Source organism: Melopsittacus undulatus, chromosome 10, assembly GCF_012275295.1.
Source record: "Melopsittacus undulatus isolate bMelUnd1 chromosome 10, bMelUnd1.mat.Z, whole genome shotgun sequence".
NCBI lineage: Eukaryota > Metazoa > Chordata > Aves > Psittaciformes > Psittaculidae > Melopsittacus > Melopsittacus undulatus.
Window position 1 is genome coordinate 17,801,420 of NC_047536.1, and position 17,311 is coordinate 17,818,730.

General features: G+C 46.4%; 1 protein-coding gene across 1 annotated transcript in view; it reads right to left on the reverse strand.

Annotated features, from left to right (window-relative positions):
• Nucleotides 1-17,311, reverse strand: part of FAT2 (FAT atypical cadherin 2) — a 61,087-nt gene that overhangs the window by 17,258 nt on the left and 26,518 nt on the right. The window contains exons 5-14 of the mRNA XM_034066673.1: nt 16,968-17,029; nt 15,850-16,161; nt 15,049-15,259; nt 12,570-12,723; nt 10,560-10,824; nt 9,913-10,123; nt 4,883-8,935; nt 2,473-2,669; nt 1,691-1,844; nt 712-945 (exon numbers count right to left, since the gene is read on the reverse strand). Of these exons, the coding sequence (XP_033922564.1) occupies nt 712-945; nt 1,691-1,844; nt 2,473-2,669; nt 4,883-8,935; nt 9,913-10,123; nt 10,560-10,824; nt 12,570-12,723; nt 15,049-15,259; nt 15,850-16,161; nt 16,968-17,029 (5,853 nt within the window). The remainder of the gene's footprint in view (nt 1-711; nt 946-1,690; nt 1,845-2,472; nt 2,670-4,882; nt 8,936-9,912; nt 10,124-10,559; nt 10,825-12,569; nt 12,724-15,048; nt 15,260-15,849; nt 16,162-16,967; nt 17,030-17,311) is intronic.

The following is a 17,311-nucleotide window of genomic DNA, read 5'->3' on the forward strand; positions in this document are numbered from 1 at the left end:
CGTGCACTTAATGACCTTACATTCCTAGGGAAAATGGAGGCTGTATGAACATCAAGTTTGTCCCTGTCCACTTGTAGGTTCAGACATCTAGCCACCCTGATCATCAGTGTCACCTGTCTGCATTTAATGGTGCTTCCCATTTTCAATTTCCCTGTTTTTAAACATGATTTCCCTGTTTTTAAGCATAATTTCCCTTCATATCTGCTTCCAAAGCAGATAAACAGGATCTTGCTTCTCTGTCACTGTAAATTCAGTCTCTCCTGGAGAGGTTTACTGAAAGTTGCCTTACCTATGATTCTGAGAATCCTTTTGTCTTCATAAATAGCTCTCCACCCATATCACATTATCCAGATTTAAAGCTCCTTTTTCCTTATGATACTCATTCTCAACCTCCAGCCCTACTGAAGCTTCTGTCCAGTTTGGGTTCCAGACAAATTGTGTGTGACAGTTTGCAATGTGGATCAGTTACAGTCACTGAGCATGTGCTCATCTGTCTTTGTATGTTTCTACAGATATTGTACTACCTACAGGGTCACAGAAATGCTGATGCCAGCCTGCTACTCAAGAACACATCAGGAGTGAGATCCAGGCACATGTTCACCCAGATGCAGTCATCTATGATCATCACTGTAGCCCTTCCCTAGGTTTCAAAAGTTTCTATTCAGGATGAATGATGAACTCTGCTAAAAAGTAAATCCTGTTCTGACTCACCTTCATCAAGGTCTCTGGCAGCAACCACGGCGATGGGTGTCTTTGTTGTGGTGTTGTCAAAAACAGCCACAGCACAATGACTAGGGAAGAATTTTGGTGCATTGTCATTCGTGTCCTCTACAATCAGTGTTATATCTGCCTGGCAGGAACGGCCTCCACCATCAGTGGCTTTGGCAACAAGATTGTACACAGGTTTCTGTTCACGATCGAGAGGTGCAGATGTGGTCAGCTCCCCTGTTGGAAAGAACAGGAGATGGTCTTGTCTCCTGCAACTGCAGCCGCAGCCTAGGAGAGCTCAGAGAGGTTCAAGCATGCTGCCTCCCTGGCTGAACCGTGGGAGACAGCAGACAGGGTTTGAACACCATTTGTAATCCAGCTAATAGCAGTGATGTGTCCACACCACGTTGCTCGGGGCTATTCTTGGATCACTGACAGCCACTGCCCTGGTAGAGCTTGGCATGGGGAGTCCTGCAAGTTGGGCTGAGCTTCATGCAAGAGATGCTGTCATGGGATAAAAGTGCTCCTATATAAATTGTACTTCTAAATGCCTTTATAAACCCCACTGCACTAAGCTTTCTGCAATGGAATGAACCCCAAGTGATCTCTAGAATGATCATCATGTCTCTTTGGGCAAATATACTGTCCAAGAACTGATAAAATGTTTCTTAGAGCTCAGAACTCATGTCTTTGGCTAAAGCCAAATACTTGCTGATCTCTCCTCCTTGAGACCTGGCTGTTAGCAATAGTGTCAGCCCTTGATTTCAACAATGCCAATATTTGCAAAGAAAGCCAGCAGGCAGATGCAGAGCTCCCTCTCCTCTATACCATATTGCAATAAACCTGCCTGTTTGCCATTCCATCCTAGCTTGGGAGACCTGGAATGAACAGTCCTTTTGTCTGCTCAGGAGGAGGTAAGTGTTGAGCCACTCTCGGGAGTGGGTGAAGAAGAGGATAAAAGCACCCTTTGCCCTGCTCTCACCTGTATGTGGGCCCAGCCGGAACTCCTCTGCGCCAGGGCCATGGAGGCTGTATGTTATCTGGGCATTGCTGCCAACGTCAGGGTCAGTTGCTGATATCTTCAAAATGAAAAGACCCGGCAGAGCATCTTCAGAGACTCTCCCAGTGTAGAATATCTGTTAAGGACAAAGCCGTCATTGGCTTCTGAGCCATCTCCAAAATACCTTCATCCCATATAGCAGGGAATGGACAAGCAGCAGCTTTGCAGAGAAGGAAGAGCCCTGTGGTTTATAGGGGAACACAACGTGCCTCACTGCTGGCTGCTGGGGCGTGGACCTGGACCAGTGAGCTCATTTCACACAAGCCTTTGAATCTCCTTTGGGAAGTAACCACATCTGTTCTTTCTCACCATGGGTAACATCCATACCAGCGATCAGCTCTCTACAGTAACAAAACTCCTGATGGGAATCTCTCAGCTTAGCAGGATATAAAACTCAGTAATTTACATGCCCCTACCCAGGAGGCTTCCTGGCATTGTTTATCTCCAAAAATTATCCTTCATAATGCTTAGGTGCTCACTTACTGCTGGCAAACATGCTTGGAGGCTAGATTTAATGTTCTTACTTGACATGCAGCTTAATTAAAATTGCTAAGTATAATCAAAGCAACAGGATCGTGTGAGAAGAATTATGACAAGCCAAACCCTCTTAACATGCTCTTATTGTTCTTTCTTCCTTGCTACTGTGTTCTCTCCTTCCCAGATGTTCCCCTTGTGCCCGCAGTATCCCAGGATATATGTCTTACCTGGCCACACTCAGGGCTGTTGTCATTGATATCCAGAACAAAAATCTCTACTTCAGTGGTAGCCTGAAATTTCCCATCAGAGGCCATGACCTTGAGGAGGTATTTCTCTGTATCTTCTCTGTCCAGAGGCTTCTTGGAAGAAATTGTCCATTCTCCCTCGATTTGGTTCACTGTGAACTGCCCCAGGACATCTCCGTCTAGAAGGAGACAGGAAGGAAGGAAAAGAGGTGCTTGAAGTGCTGAAAATCAGAAGTGGTAAGGAAAGGGTCCACTGCTGGTCCCTTAGGAGATGTGGAAGGCCTGCAGTGGTGACACAGAATGGGCACCTGGTGAGGAATATTTGGTCTTCCTCACTGCACAGCTGAGAAATACTCTGCCTGTTTCTGTTATTCACTATCTGCATATTACACTGGAAGGAGGAAACAACTCCTGATGGTAAAAATGTCTCTGTAATGTTCTGCACACCTGCATATTCATTGCTTCAAAACCACATTGTCTCACCTTCCTAAAGAGTGTCAGTCTTGGTGCATGCTCCTAAAGGGATCTGAGAGTTGCAAATACCCTGCAGACTTCAATTGAATCTTACTGTTCCAGTACTGCGTATAGTTGTACTTCCTTTTAACCTACAGATGTATTTAACACATAGCGAAGCTTTCTGGGGCTACTTTTTCATTCTATAAGAGCCAAATGATGAGAGACAGGGAAATCCAGGCTAGGCAGGCTCTCTGGTCCTCCAGATTCAAGCTGCTCCTACTTATGTGACACAGAGAAGATTTTAAATGGATGCATGCTGGCCCTGGTGAATCCTTCTCTTCTGGCAAGGATCTGGTGTCCTCAGCTGAACCCATGCCATTGTGCCGAAGGAGGGAGCACATTAGGTGATGGGAGGCAACAAAGGGAGTTGGCTGCAGGGCTTGTTTGTGTTAGACTCTGAAGGGCCTTGTACATCAGGGTAAATTATATTCACCCTCTTTCTGCTTTCATTTACACTGTGGTGATGAGGTGGTGAAACTGGAGGCACAATGAGACCTCTGCTAGCTCTTCTGATGCTGGGACACTCCAGCCTATGCTCAAATTTAGTTTCGGTGTATTTGAAATCAATGCGTATGAACAACAGGGAGCTGGGCTCTGTATACACCATGTCCTTTCTTTTGCTGCTGTGCTATACTGCAGTTGTATTTATATGTTTATGGGTAGAGTTTGACCTGTGCTTGTAAGTACCTGGTAGAGGGAGCACATGGTATTCACCACTAACGTAAGTGTGCGTTCACTCAGGTTTAAAGTAATTGGAAGTTACTATTACTTGTAAGATGGCAGAACTGTGAATACATAAATGGATTGAATATTTCCCCCCAAAGGCCTGTAAATAGCTAGGCATGCCATAAACCAATTGAAAGTACCAGCATTCTTCCTCTGTCTTGGATGGTTACAGTAATAGATAAGAGGCTGCAGCATGATCTGGCTAAATGCTTTGACCCTGAAGGTTCCGTATTTGAGTCTGAACGAACATTTTAATTTGAAATATCTGTTCCAGTTCTGAGAAAGACCCTTTGGGGTCAAAAAGTACCATAAATTCAAGCTTCTACTTGTGCAGATGCAACAACAAACATTCCAGGGTAACTTTGTTGTTGTTTTGCAGCAGTGGTTAGTTTTAGCTGGCACAACTGATGTTTCAGGGGTGCAAGAGTCATCTTTTAGTATTTCTCATTAGCCAAAACCATCACTAAGATTGACATGACAGTTTCAAATATCCATGAGTATGCAGAGTGGTTAACTTCAGCCTTCTGAGGCCTGCTTGTTTATTAAGTCAATGTCAAAGTGGCTTCACAGGAAACATATTTAATACCAGAAAGTTATAAGCATCCTATGTGCATATATATAGTTATTAAGAAATAAAGGCAGGCTGCACATGTGTGATGTGTGAACTGCCTGCACTGTCTGCAGGAGAAAAAGCTGGGTCAAAGAACTTAAATACAGATCACAGTATCTACGTGAGAAAAACTTTCTGCTGTACTACCACTTTTGTCTTTCCAATAGGCATTGCAATTACACCATCTTAATTATTCCTCTGTTAAGAAAGTGTAAATAAATGTATTTAAAGTGCTGTGTAATTACTTACACATATTCATTTATTTATTTCCAACTAAATAGGACAATTCAGTGGTGAGATACTTATTATAATGGTAATTCCACCCACTGCAGTTAATTACCATGGAGTTTTGGATACCCCAGTCTCATTTAACTGTCCTGAACTCATGACAGAGCTCAGGCTTCATCTCCTGCTTCTGATAGGACTGTCAGGATAATGCTATTTCTGTGCCTATATTCTGTAAGACAAGGTTTCAGATCCTTGCTCTGAGCTGATACTCTATTCTTCATCACTGACTATTGAAAGCCAGGTAAAACTCACCAGTTATGTAGCACGTGACCCTGCGGTTGTGCTCGGAGATGTCTGCATCAATGGTGCTCAGTGTGACAACCACTTGCCCTGGCTCCGCGTTCTCGATTACTGATCCTTTATAGAAGTCTGAGGTGAACTGTGGAGCATTATCATTGTCATCAGAGACAGTGACCTCCACCAGGGTTTGGGAAGAGAGCTGGACTTTCCTGCCATGGTCGGTGGCCACCACATAAAACCGATAGATGTCCTGATCTTCGCAGTCCAGCTCTTTCAGTGTGGTGATCCACCCGCTCTCACCATCAATGGTGAAGAGTCCTCGGAGGTTGCCAGATTCTGCTTCCAGACTGTAGGTCACTTGTCCATCGCTTCCCATGTCCTGGTCGATAGCTGTCACCTGAATCACTGTGGTTCCTGATGGCATGTTCTCCATGACAAAGGCTTTGTAGGGATCTGCCTCAAACACAGGTCTGTTGTCATTGACGTCCTGCACTTGGATGTTCACAGAGACCAGAGTGACCAGCTCTGTCTCCTGATGTGAGCAGTGAGCCATAACATCAATCTGGTACCACTTGGTGGTCTCATGATCCATGGCCTTTTTGACTTTCAAAGCCCCTGTTTGTTCATCCAGTGTGAACACCTCATCCTTGTTGCTTTCTGTAGTGGTTCCCTTCACCAGGCTGTATATGATGGGATCCTCTGCAAAAGCTTTGACTGACCCAATTTCTGATCCCTCTGGAAGATCCTCAGACGCAGAGAATGTATAAAGGGGCTCAGAAAACCTTGGCAATGTCACCTCCCTGGGGACAATCTGAAGATTCACTGGGACAAGGGAGTTCCAGTGAGGGGGTCTGCCATCTTCAGCTTTCACCTTGAAGTTAAAGGCTCTGTTTTCTAAACCAACAAGGCTCTCCTTGACCTTAACAACCCCAGTGGCAGCATTGATCTCCACGAGGTCTTCTGCCACATCTTCCACAGAGTCAACGGAGTAAATGACATCTGCATTTGCACCTTCATCAGCATCATAAGCCAGGACCTGGATGACAGGAGAGCCTTTACTTACATTGGACTGGATGGACAGTGTGTATTCAGAGGCTTTGAAGAGAGGTGGGTTGTCATTCTCATCGGTAAGAATTATTTTGACTGTGCAGAACGCCACCTTCCCACCTCCATCCTTGGCCATGACTTTAATGGCAATGACTCTCTCTGTTGAATTTTCCCTGTCCAGTTTTTGCAAGGTGGAAATACAGCCTTTATTGTCTATGGAGAACTTCTCATGGGCAAGTTTATTTATGATGGTATAGTCTATGGTGCCATATGGGCCACTGTCTGGGTCAATAGCCAGCAGCTCTATCACTTTGGTACCTATCTCAGCATTTTCTGCCAGCTCTGCCTCGTACACGTTCTGCCGAAAAGAGGGGCTGTATTTGTTGGCATTGGTGGTGTTGATATACACAGGCACAGTGCTCTTGAAAACTCCATCTGAAGCAGAAACTCTGAGGTTGTAAGAGGATTCCAAGTCGTTTTTGCAGCGGTTGAACATAGATATTATTCCCGAAGTGCTGTTGATAGTGAAATGCCTATTGTCATTGCCTGAAAGTATCACATACTCCAGTCGGTTGGTGTCTCCACTGTCGGGGTCGAGAGCCTGGACTTTTATCACAATGTGCCCACATGTAGCCATTTCACTTATCTTGGCTTCATACTGAAGCTGGCTGAACTCAGGGGGGTTGTCATTGATGTCTGTCACATCTATGATCACCAGGGCATCACTACTCAGTGGAGGATTCCCATGATCTGCAGCTCTTACTTTCATGCGAAATTGCTGATTTTTTTCATAATCAAGTGGTTGAGCTGTTGTTATTTGTCCTGTGCTGGCATCAATATTGAAGAACTTGGTAGCATCTGAACCATCATCCAAGATCTGATAGGAAACCACTTTGTTTCTGCCTGAATCCTTATCAGAAGCAGAGAGCTGGATAACAGGGGTTTGTGCTGGCAAACTCTCTGAGACAGACGCTGTGTAGATGACCTGAGAAAATATGGGGGGGTTGTCATTAATGTCCTCTACCTCCACCTCTACTCTGGCTTCTGAATAGGATCCTAGTGCTGTGTCTGTGGCTCTGACTGTGAACGTGTGCTTTGTCTCTAGCTCATAGTCCAGCTGACCTGTGACAGTGAGGACACCAGTCTTAAAGTCAGTGCTAAACAGTTTCAGTGAGTCTTCTTCCACAATGTTGTAGATGAGGCGCAAGCCCTCAGGGCTGCGAGCCTGCATGTGGAGGATGGATGTGTACAGGGGGATGTTTTCGGGCACCTTCACTCGGTAGTACAAGCTTTGGAACAGAGGGTTGGATTTGTTTCTCACACTGATCACAACCTCCTCTTCAGCATGGAGGGGAGGCTCGCCTTTGTCCTTAGCAATGACTCGGAGGTTGTATTTATTTGAAGCTTGATAATCAAGAGGCTGCTTAAGTGAGATGTCTCCTAGGGAGGGGTCAATCCAAAAGTATTTGTAGTCCTCTGCAAGTGAGTAGGTAATGGCTCCGTTGTCCCCTATGTCTTTGTCTGTGGCTGACACCTGAAAAAGTACATCTCCTGGCTCTGTGCCGTCCTGCACCGAGGTGTAATATGGCACGTTCTCAAACTGCGGCGGATTGTCATTAACATCCTCTACATAAACCTTGACTGTGGCTTGGGACACTCTTGGTGGTTTCCTGTTGTCCTTCACTTCCACAGCTACCTCATGCATGTCTTGAGTTTCACGGTCAAATTTGACACCCTTGGTCTGGAGTACTCCAGATGCATGGATCATTTTGAATCTTTCCTTCCCATTCAAAAGTGAATAGAAAAGTGGTTCATTTAGCTGATATCCCTTGACCCCAAGAATGGTGAGAGTCTTCTCATCAGTAGAGTTCTCCATCACAGTCGCTGTATATACTTCTTGATCAAATCTTAAGCCCGTACCTTGTGCTTGAGTTAAATTCAGCTTAACCAGAGCAGTACTTTTATATAAGCCATCACTAGCTCTGACCGTGAGTTCACGGTAGCTTCCCAGCCCAGTAGCATTAAGAATGGAGATAAGACCTGTCAGTGGGTGAATATAGAAAGCATTATCAAGGTTCCCTTCCACGATGTTGTAGGTCACCTCTGAATCTGCATCTGTTGCCTGCACTGACAAAAGCTCCATCCCTGAGTGGGCAGGTAGCAAGACAGAAAGCTCATAAGTGTCTTTGAGAAAGACTGGAGGTGAATCATTCACATCTTTAACATGGATTGTGACCTTGGCTGGCTTGGATGCAAATAAGCTGGGACTTCCACTGTCATGTGCATGTACACTGAAGTGGAAAACTGGGGTGAGTTCATAGTCTATGTCAGCACGACTGGTCAGTGTCCCTGTGCTGGGATCTACTGTGAAATATTTCAGTGCCTCCGGTTCCAAAATCTCATAGACCAGCAAAGCATTGGAGTCTTGATCAGCATCTGTTGCATGGGTCACAAGGGGAGCATTGCTTTCATCCAGAACCATGCTTTGTGATGGAGCATTCTCCATGATCCAGCCAACGAATGAAGGCTTAACGAAGATGGGCACATTGTCATTCTCATCTATGACATAAATAAGTACCACTGTGTCCATAAATGCTCCAGCCATGTTGGTGCCACGGACTTTCAACTGGTAAAAAGATACCTGCTCAAAATCTAAGCTCTTCTGAGTGGAAATAAGGCCGGACTGATAGTTCATGGAGAACACTCCATCTCCATTTCCATCTTTTATTTCATAGCTGACAGGTGACAAGCTTGTGGCCGAAACCTGGATAAGAGGAGAGCCAACAGCAGTGGATTCACTGATCTCTGTGATGTATTCAGCCTCTGGAAATTTTGGAGGGGTGCGATCAGAGGGTCGGATGCGGACATGTACTGTAGCAGAATCTTTAAGCTGGGGGAACCCCTGATCTTCTGCCTTTGCAATGAGAGTAAATCGCTCCTGCCGGGATGGGTCCAGTTTCTGGGCAACAGTAATAATTCCAGAATATGGGTCGATGCTAAAGAAACCTTCCCCATTGCCTGTGAGAAGAGAAATTACAAAGTGAAGAATGTAGACACCCTGTTGGCTTTGTTTTTTCTGTACTTCTTTTCCACCAATGCTCCTGCCTTCAGATCTAATTAACATCTGCTACTTTCACTGGGAGTCAACAGTCTTCATTAATTTCTAAATAATTTTAATTCTAAGAACAATGAACCCATTGAGATCTATGCGATAACTTTCAATTCAATCAAAATGTAAATTAGAGATAAATACCCTTCTAATTTGAGCATATTTAGTGGTGGCAGAGCATGTATTGAAGCTTTTACCTCGTGTGCAGAACATGGTAGCACAGACTGTACTAGTTCTTTCAAGCCCTGTCATGCTTATAATTACCAATACTTCAGGAGCAATTAAATTCCTCAGTCCTTGATCTAAATTGCAGTGAGAAAGATGGAGCAAAGAATGGCTTGTCTCCTGCAAAGAATTTGCTTGCCAAACAGGCAGTGTGGCACAGCCATAAACATTTTCTTAACCTTTAGAATGAATGATAAAATACTTGCCCACTGAACTTGCACGACCCAAAACCACCATCAACCAGTGCCGGGAGGGAGCTTACCGTGCCTCAAGAATGTATTTCTTGGTAGAAATGGTGGAAGTGATGATGACTCTTATGGGAATCGGAATGCTTTTGTCTAACAACTGAATAGGGATCCCTCCCTCAGTTCCCATGGATGAGAAAAGAGGATTTTAAGTTGTTCTAACTCGTCACTTTTTGTCTTAGAATAGTGACTCAACATGGAACTGTATTCTCAAAGAAAGATGCTAGTAATATTCCATAATATGAAAATTACATGCTCACTCTATATTTTCTCTAGGATAGCAAGAAAATCACATTTAAGAACTGTGCAGCCATTTTCTGTTCATTGCAACAGCTAGTCAACTCTCTGGCCACCTGCTAGAGTACGGAAACATAGGCATGATCATAGCCTAAACAGTCTTGTTGCATGGCTCTCACCTGCCTGAAGGGAGTAGTGGATTTCAGCATTGGCTCCTTGGTCCTGATCCAGGGCTCTGACTTGTATAACCTCTGTGCCCACCACTGCTGAGTCCAGCACTTCTGCTTCGTAATGGATGCTGCTGAACTGTGGAGGGTGGAGGTTGCTGTTCTCCACACGGACGGTGACTCGGACAAAGTTCCTCTTGATGGGGACCTCCTGGTCTCGTACCTGAAGGACAGAGGAAGAGCAGCTATGGTCACACTCAGAGTAGTAGCCTTGCCTGAAAGGGCTTCCAGGTAGCTCATCAGGACTCTCATAGGGAGTGGTGTTTTCCCTTGGAAGGGAGTGAGCCTGTAAGTTTCAGCACCAACACTCAACTTGAAACCAAACATTAACAATTATTCTGTGTACTTTCCTGTAGAAGAATGCTGTGGATCTCCGAGGAAATCAGCAGGTGAAGAGCTCAGCACTTGGTTAGAGGGAAGCAGGGTGTTACCCAGATTTATCCAGGATGGTTCTATAGTAAAGGTTAACACCCTGCTTTCCTCTTCCCTGTTGCTCCAGACAAATCCTCCCTCAAAGACTACAACCAGTTCCAATTTCTCCAGTGACCCATATATCCCGGCCAAGCTGATGGACTCAGCAGGGTGTGCCTAGGACTCACCATCACTGTTAGGGTGTGCTGAGGCATGGGATGGGAACTGAAGCCTTCCGCTGTTGTGAGGGCCCCGCTACTTGGATCCAACTGGAAAAGTCTTGTGCTTTTGGGGTCCACGCTGCCATGGATAGTGTAGATGAGCCCCTTGCCTTTATCCTTGTCTGTTGCACTGACTTGAAGGATTTCCCTACCTGAGGGGGTATCCTCAGGAATCCTTACTTCGTAATGGCTCTCCAAGAACTGGGGACGGTGCTGGTTGATGTCAATCACGTGGATAAATGCCTGTGGGGGAGACAGCATGATGAGAGCAGCAGAGACACAGGAGCAACCTGACTTATGCAGCCATGTAAAATCTCAGCTACCAATTGCTCTTGAGTGTAGCCGTGCTCTTGTAACCATCACAGCTTTCTAACTCTTGGGGCTTTGCCATGCATGGTGACTGGGAACCTTTTTGTCCTTCTCCCGAAGGAATGCCTGCTGTGCCTTCCCTCAGTGAGCCTCAGTTTGCTTCCTCTCAGTGTTTGATCTCCGCAGTCTGGCAAGCCCTTCAGACCGAACGTGCCTGCGCTTGGCATCACAGCCTACCATGAAAAGTAACAGTTGCTCAGTGGTGGTGCCAGCTTTGCTGGCTGGTGCCTCCACACCAACCTTCATTAATTACACACCATAAAGCTGGCAGAGGGAGGGTGTTTGGTAAAGGCAGGCAAGGCTGGCCTGGCTTAAGAGCAGCACATGGAGAAGCTATGCAGAAGCAAAGCTTGTCGTCTATAATTTTTAGCCAAATCTTCCCCTTTGTGTTTAACAGCAAACCCCTGTGAATGGCCAGACTGAATGCTGCTGCACCTAGTTCATTTGGTTTGGTCTCCTACCCTGACTGTCCTGACCCCCCTATTGATGTGTTCCCTGCATCTTAGGAAGTCCCAACCAACTGTAATAATTCGCTTCCTTTGGCAAACCTGAACATGCCATGGGTGTTTTGTACAAGCAGGTTTTCTGACATCTGCTAGCAGGCTTGAGTGCCAAAATAAATGTAGGGATGAAATGCAAGGTGGCAGGGAATGCACACCAGGCAAGGTGGGGCTTTGTTTGTTTATTTGGAACAATACTTGAAGATAATGGAGACAGATAGCCATCCGTTAGCACTGGGTTTCACAGGAATGGTAGGGTTCCTCACTCATCATCCCTGCAAACCTCCGCAGTGAATTCCCACGATAAGCGTCACTGATGGGTGACTCACGTTCTGTGTCTTCCTGTGCAGTGAGGGCTGAAGGTTTGGCTGCTGCTTGTGTGTGGAGAAAACGGTTGGTGAAAGATCAAGCCCTGAATATCCCTCCTGAGGGTAGGTAAAGATGGGCACATCTCAGCAGCCATTTTAGCTGGGGCTTAGAGACATGCCTGGCAGCAAAGTGCTTCCTTCCACCAGGGCTTGCTTTTCATGTGGCACCTCAGAAGACACAACAGCATCTCTTCAGTTGCAGCATTTGGCCCCTGGACCTTGGTGTTGATGTGTTATCAATGTTCCATGCACTGGAGCAGCACAGGGCAGGGCCTGACCTCATCTCTTGCAGATGTATCTGTGCTGGCTTTATATATGGAGCAAGTTCCAGGAACACTCCTGACATGGTACCGTGGACCCAAGCCTGATCTAACTGCATATGCATTTTCCTTACATCTCAGCATATTATCCCAACCATGTTATGGATCAGTCTGAGCTAGTGAGAGCAAGCTGAGGTCTAGGAGTGTGAATTGCCACCCCAGCTTGGCTGGTGGTGTGGCTCTGCCCTGGTGTGCTGGCTCTGATCAGCAAGAAAGGTGCAGGCTTTCCTAGATAATTTCTGTTTCCAGCAACATAAAAACAAAATCTTAGCTTGGTACTAAGGAAAGATTTGGGTCACTGTGTAATGTAAGATCATAGTGTAAGGAGATTCTTGTGCCTGGCATCTGATCCAGAGCTCAGCAGTGTCAGAAGAAAGATTCCCTTTGGCATATACTTACTCCAAATGGGGTCTCTACTAAAGAAAAAGCTTTACCTGTGTTTTGATGGTAGTGGACCCATCAGTGACTTCTACTGTCAGGTTATAGCTTGACTTCTTCCTTGCATCGAGGGGTCTTGCAATGACCATGCTGCCTGTACTCTTTTCAATGTCAAAATCCATGTCATCATCACCACCTGCGATAAAGGAGAAATGAGAAAAGGAAACGGGGAGCAATTACAGTTACATTTCTGTCTGGAGCAAGCTGCAGGTGGAAGGGATACTAGGAGCTGCCTGAAGATCTGAAGGATGAGGATTTTCCCTGCAGACACCACACACAAACCACACAAGGAGCTCAAGTTCAGACATGGATGTGTGGCATGCCAGGCAATACACTTTGAATGGGGATGTATAGGCATTCACTCTAGCTGTACCTCTTTGGCCACAGCTAGGGTGGGAATAGTGCCATAGAAGTTTTCCCAAATCGGGAAACTCAATGTGAAATGTGATAGATGGACACAGGAGACAGGGAGGACATGGAGAAGCTGGACAAAGAGGTAGTCACAGATGGTGACAAAGGAGCACAAAAGGGAAGGTGAGTGAATTACAGACAATGAGGAGGAGAAGGGACAAGGATGCACATATGCATATGATGTCCTGGCTAAATTTACAACAGGCATATTTGATCATTGATTTATTTGCACAAGGTCTCCAGCTATGCAGCAGCACATGGATCAGGGACCTGCAGTGCTGAACAATGCTCTTGCTGGCTTCTAATTCAAGGTCACACTGTGGGCGTACCAGCGATGGTCTTCATTGGCACAGTTGGGTGCCAGGGAGCTACCTGAAGAAGCCCGATACTGGAACATTTGGGGAGGCAGAAGGTGCTTCCAGGGTGAGCAGAGCCTGTTGCCTCCAACCCAGATGGCTGCGTAGTGCAGGGAACCACAGGCCTGAGCAGCTCAGCAGCAGAAGGCTGTCCCTCACACTACTGCTGTTCAGCCCTGGCATGGAAGCTCCTTTCTCATGCCTCGCTTGCTCATGGCCTGTTACTCTCTATTGCATGTGAAAAGTGTTCTGAGATATGGAGGTGTAGAAGCAGTTTTCTGTATTTATCTCAGGTCTCAACTTCTCCCTTCCCAGCTAGTGGATGTTCTGGATTCTGTTTTATTCTCTTACCAACTGGGAAAATCCTGGATGGTTGTTAAATTACATATTGCAGTGGTTTCCAGCCTTCTGGACCACCACTTTCCTGCTTGGAAGGAGATAGAAAGAAGCAGAGACAGGAGAAGAAAGACCCATGGATGTTCTTCCCTGAGAAAAAAAGAGATATGGTCCCTTTGCATAGTGCCAAAAGGAGAGACATTAAAATGCTGATGATGCATCATCAACCTCAGTGACAGAGCCTTTGTGTTCTGGGAAAGATGAGCTTTTGAAAGAGGTATGAAGGCTGCTGGATCTCCTTCTTGGTGGTGCTTTGCTTCTCTGTCAGGGAAAATGAAATCCTGTTCTCTTCCACCAGCACAGTAACAAAAACAGCCATGAGTAGCACTTGGTGCACTAGGAATTGGCTAAGATGAGTTTGAGCACACAGGGAAGCATTCAGCAGGGAAACGATGGGATAACGTTCAAAGGAATATACCGTTAGCTCTGCAAACCCAAGCAGACACTGCTAATGCCAGATAAGCCTTGCACTGATGTTGTCTGCTCCTTGTAGCACTGTGTCTCTTGTTGCTTAATTGTATTTATACACCATTATCCTTCCCCAGCACAGTAACAGGAACAACTGTTCACTCACCCAATTACAGCTTTGTCTGACAGGGCAAGCCCTGCAGGCAGTGTCAGGGCAAGGCTGTGTGCGGCAGATTGGGGCACCACTTCAAAACACCAAATTACATGAGCACAATTGGCCTTCGTTCGTAGGACCATCTCTGCACATGTGCTGCCTGATGAGTCCTCTGGGGTGACAGACCCACGTTCCCTCTGCCCCAGTGTCCTGTGTATTAGAGGAAGCCCTAGAGCTGCTTCATGTTTCATGTCTAAGTCATCCCTTGGTGTGCTGTGAAGTGGAAGGGAGAGCCCCACCATTTAGGTCAGACCACTTTGTTGAGGAATCCTTCCTTTTTGGCTCCCTGCTCGGACTATGAGATGGGGCATATTTGCAATAGCTAGATACCTGGCTCCTTGCAGGCTGTTTGACCACAAGCAATAGTGTCATTTGATTCCCAGGAGGAGCTGGGACTGGCATGCCTTGCCTTTCATGTGACACTGGAGAACACCTCAAACACTGGCAGGTCCCACTATGTCATTTAAAGAGTGTGTTAGATAATCACCCTTGGCATGAGCAGCTTTATCTATGGCTGTTGAAGCCTTTTGGTGTCTGTGAGTAATCTTTCCCTGTAGCTCACCTGCACCTAAAGCAAACAGCTTCATTAGCTCTGGCATGTGAGTGCTGAAAGCCAAAGGGAGCTGGGGCAAAGCCTGCCAGACACCACTGCCCTGATTTAATTTCTGTGTCTCACCTGTGATATTAAACCACACTTGGCTGGGGCCCATTTCAATGCTGATCACTCCCACCATATGGTTTACAGGATCTGTTTCCATCACGGCAAAGTTAAAATGGGGTTCATCAAAAGCTAGTGGCTCCGAGGAAGGGCCGGGCCGGGCAACCCAACTGATGTGAAGCCGCACATGGGAGGATAGTGGTGGGCTGCCACCGTCTGTTGCCTTGACCTGCCAGGAAATACACATGCAGTCAGGAGTTAGCCCATAGGAAGCTGCTTCTCCCACCCACCAGGAGTTTCAGGGCTGAGCGTGGCCAAAATCCCACAAAACACATCTTGACCCAGTGGCCCATGCTCTGGCTGATTCCAAGGTAGAGCTATGCAACCCAAATTCCTCTTAACCATGAAGCAGAGCTGCCAGGCTCAATCCACAGCAGAGACCTGGATCACAAGTCTTGTACAAGGACTCACACAGTGTGGGAGGGTTTAAAACCTGTATCCAAGCCCCATGGCCTGATCAGACTGCCAAATGGAGGCAGCTCTGAAACCCAAAGACAGTTCAGGTCTAGGTCAACATCCATACGGGATCATGGATTGTTGTGCTCATCTCTGAGTAGGCTGGACAGTTAATTTCAATTTCTGTATTTCACATAATTCCCTCCTAGTTTCTCTCCCTGTAACCCAAGTCTCTAAGCTCTCCTCCCACTGCTGCATTTTCTCCATCTCTTTCCTTTTATATTCTCTGTTTCTCCAGACTTTCCTCTCTTTCCCTCTCCACCCATCTCTTCCCAGGGTCTCTGTACTTCCTTTTCCTCTCACCGTGAGTATGTTGTATTCAGAGGCAGGGAAAGCTTTCCTGGAGAACACCATGCCGGTTGTGGGGTTGATGGTAAATATCCCTTCCTCCTCCTCCTCGATGGTGTAGGTGATCTGGCTGTTCTGGCCCTGGTCACGGTCTGAAGCAATCAGCCTGTATACTGGCAGTGGTGTCTCTGAGGCATCTCTCTCGGGGAGCTGCACCATGAAGAGCTTGTGGGGGAAACTGGGAGGGCTGTCATTGGCATCCAGAACTTGTATCACAACCCTGCTGGTGGACTTCAGGGTTGGCTCTCCATTGTCGGATACAGCAACCTGCCAGCAAGGAACGGAATTAGTTGGCTTTGTCATTACCTAGGACAGGAGCAGCCTTCATCCTGATGGGCAATGACTAAACTAAGGAGTCTTGTGTGGATCTGCATTTGTACCTCCACATTTTCAAAGCTGTTGCTCCTCTCTATAGAGTAAAATCTGATGGCTGTGGCTGGCAGCAAGGCTTGTGCATACACAGGGAGATGTGAATGCAGGGGTCCTGCTTGCAGTTACTCTGGGCAGTGGGTCAGGTTGGTCACTAGGGGTCACATAACTGAAAACGTGTACAGCAATGGCTTGGCAAGTTACCACCCATCCTTAATTCACTGTGCCTGTTGCATTGCACTGAGAAATGTATTACCCTCAATCACCCTGATAGACTGAAACACTTCAAGATGCCTCTAATGTAAACGTGCATAGCTTGAAGCAGTGAAAGATGGAGGTTGGTAACACAAAGCTATGCAGCATTATCTGATACAATGAGATAAATTAGGGTGGATTTCTCTGGCTTGCTCTTTCCCCATTAACTTATTATCTGTCCTGCTAGAGGACAATTCCAATCCTCTTCCTGCATTCCCACAGCTTCCAGAACAGGCCTTTTGCTCCAGTCTTCAGTAAGGAAATAATAAACCCCACAGTACTGCTGCAGCTGTCTCTTAGGGCACCACACACCATTTAATTAAGTTTCCCAGCAGTTGGGAGCTGATGGGATGAGATTCCTTCTCTGTGCTCCAACTTGCAAGGAAAGCTCTTTGAGGACTTAATACACTTGCAGGTAAATAAAGCTAATTACAATCATCATTACCCACCTCTAGGATATGTTCAGCCTTGTATTCTCGATCCAGCTGCCGTGAAGTTGTAGAAATCAGACCTGCCAACAAAGAAACTCTTTGAGCTCCAAAAGTCAGCATCCGAGGAAAGCCAGGGCTGATCAAATCCCTGCATGCCCCACATCAGCCTGCCTGCCTGTCCTGTTCCAGGCTCACTTTGTGATCAGAGGAGAAAGACAGATACCCCCAGAGGGCAGGTTGTCCACTTCAAGCATGAATCCCTATGTGGAGGCCCTCCTTTGATTACAGACACCACAGAGGACAGAGGACACCTACAAGATGCCTGCATCAGTTGAGGCTTGTCAAGGCGTTTGGTGAGAAAG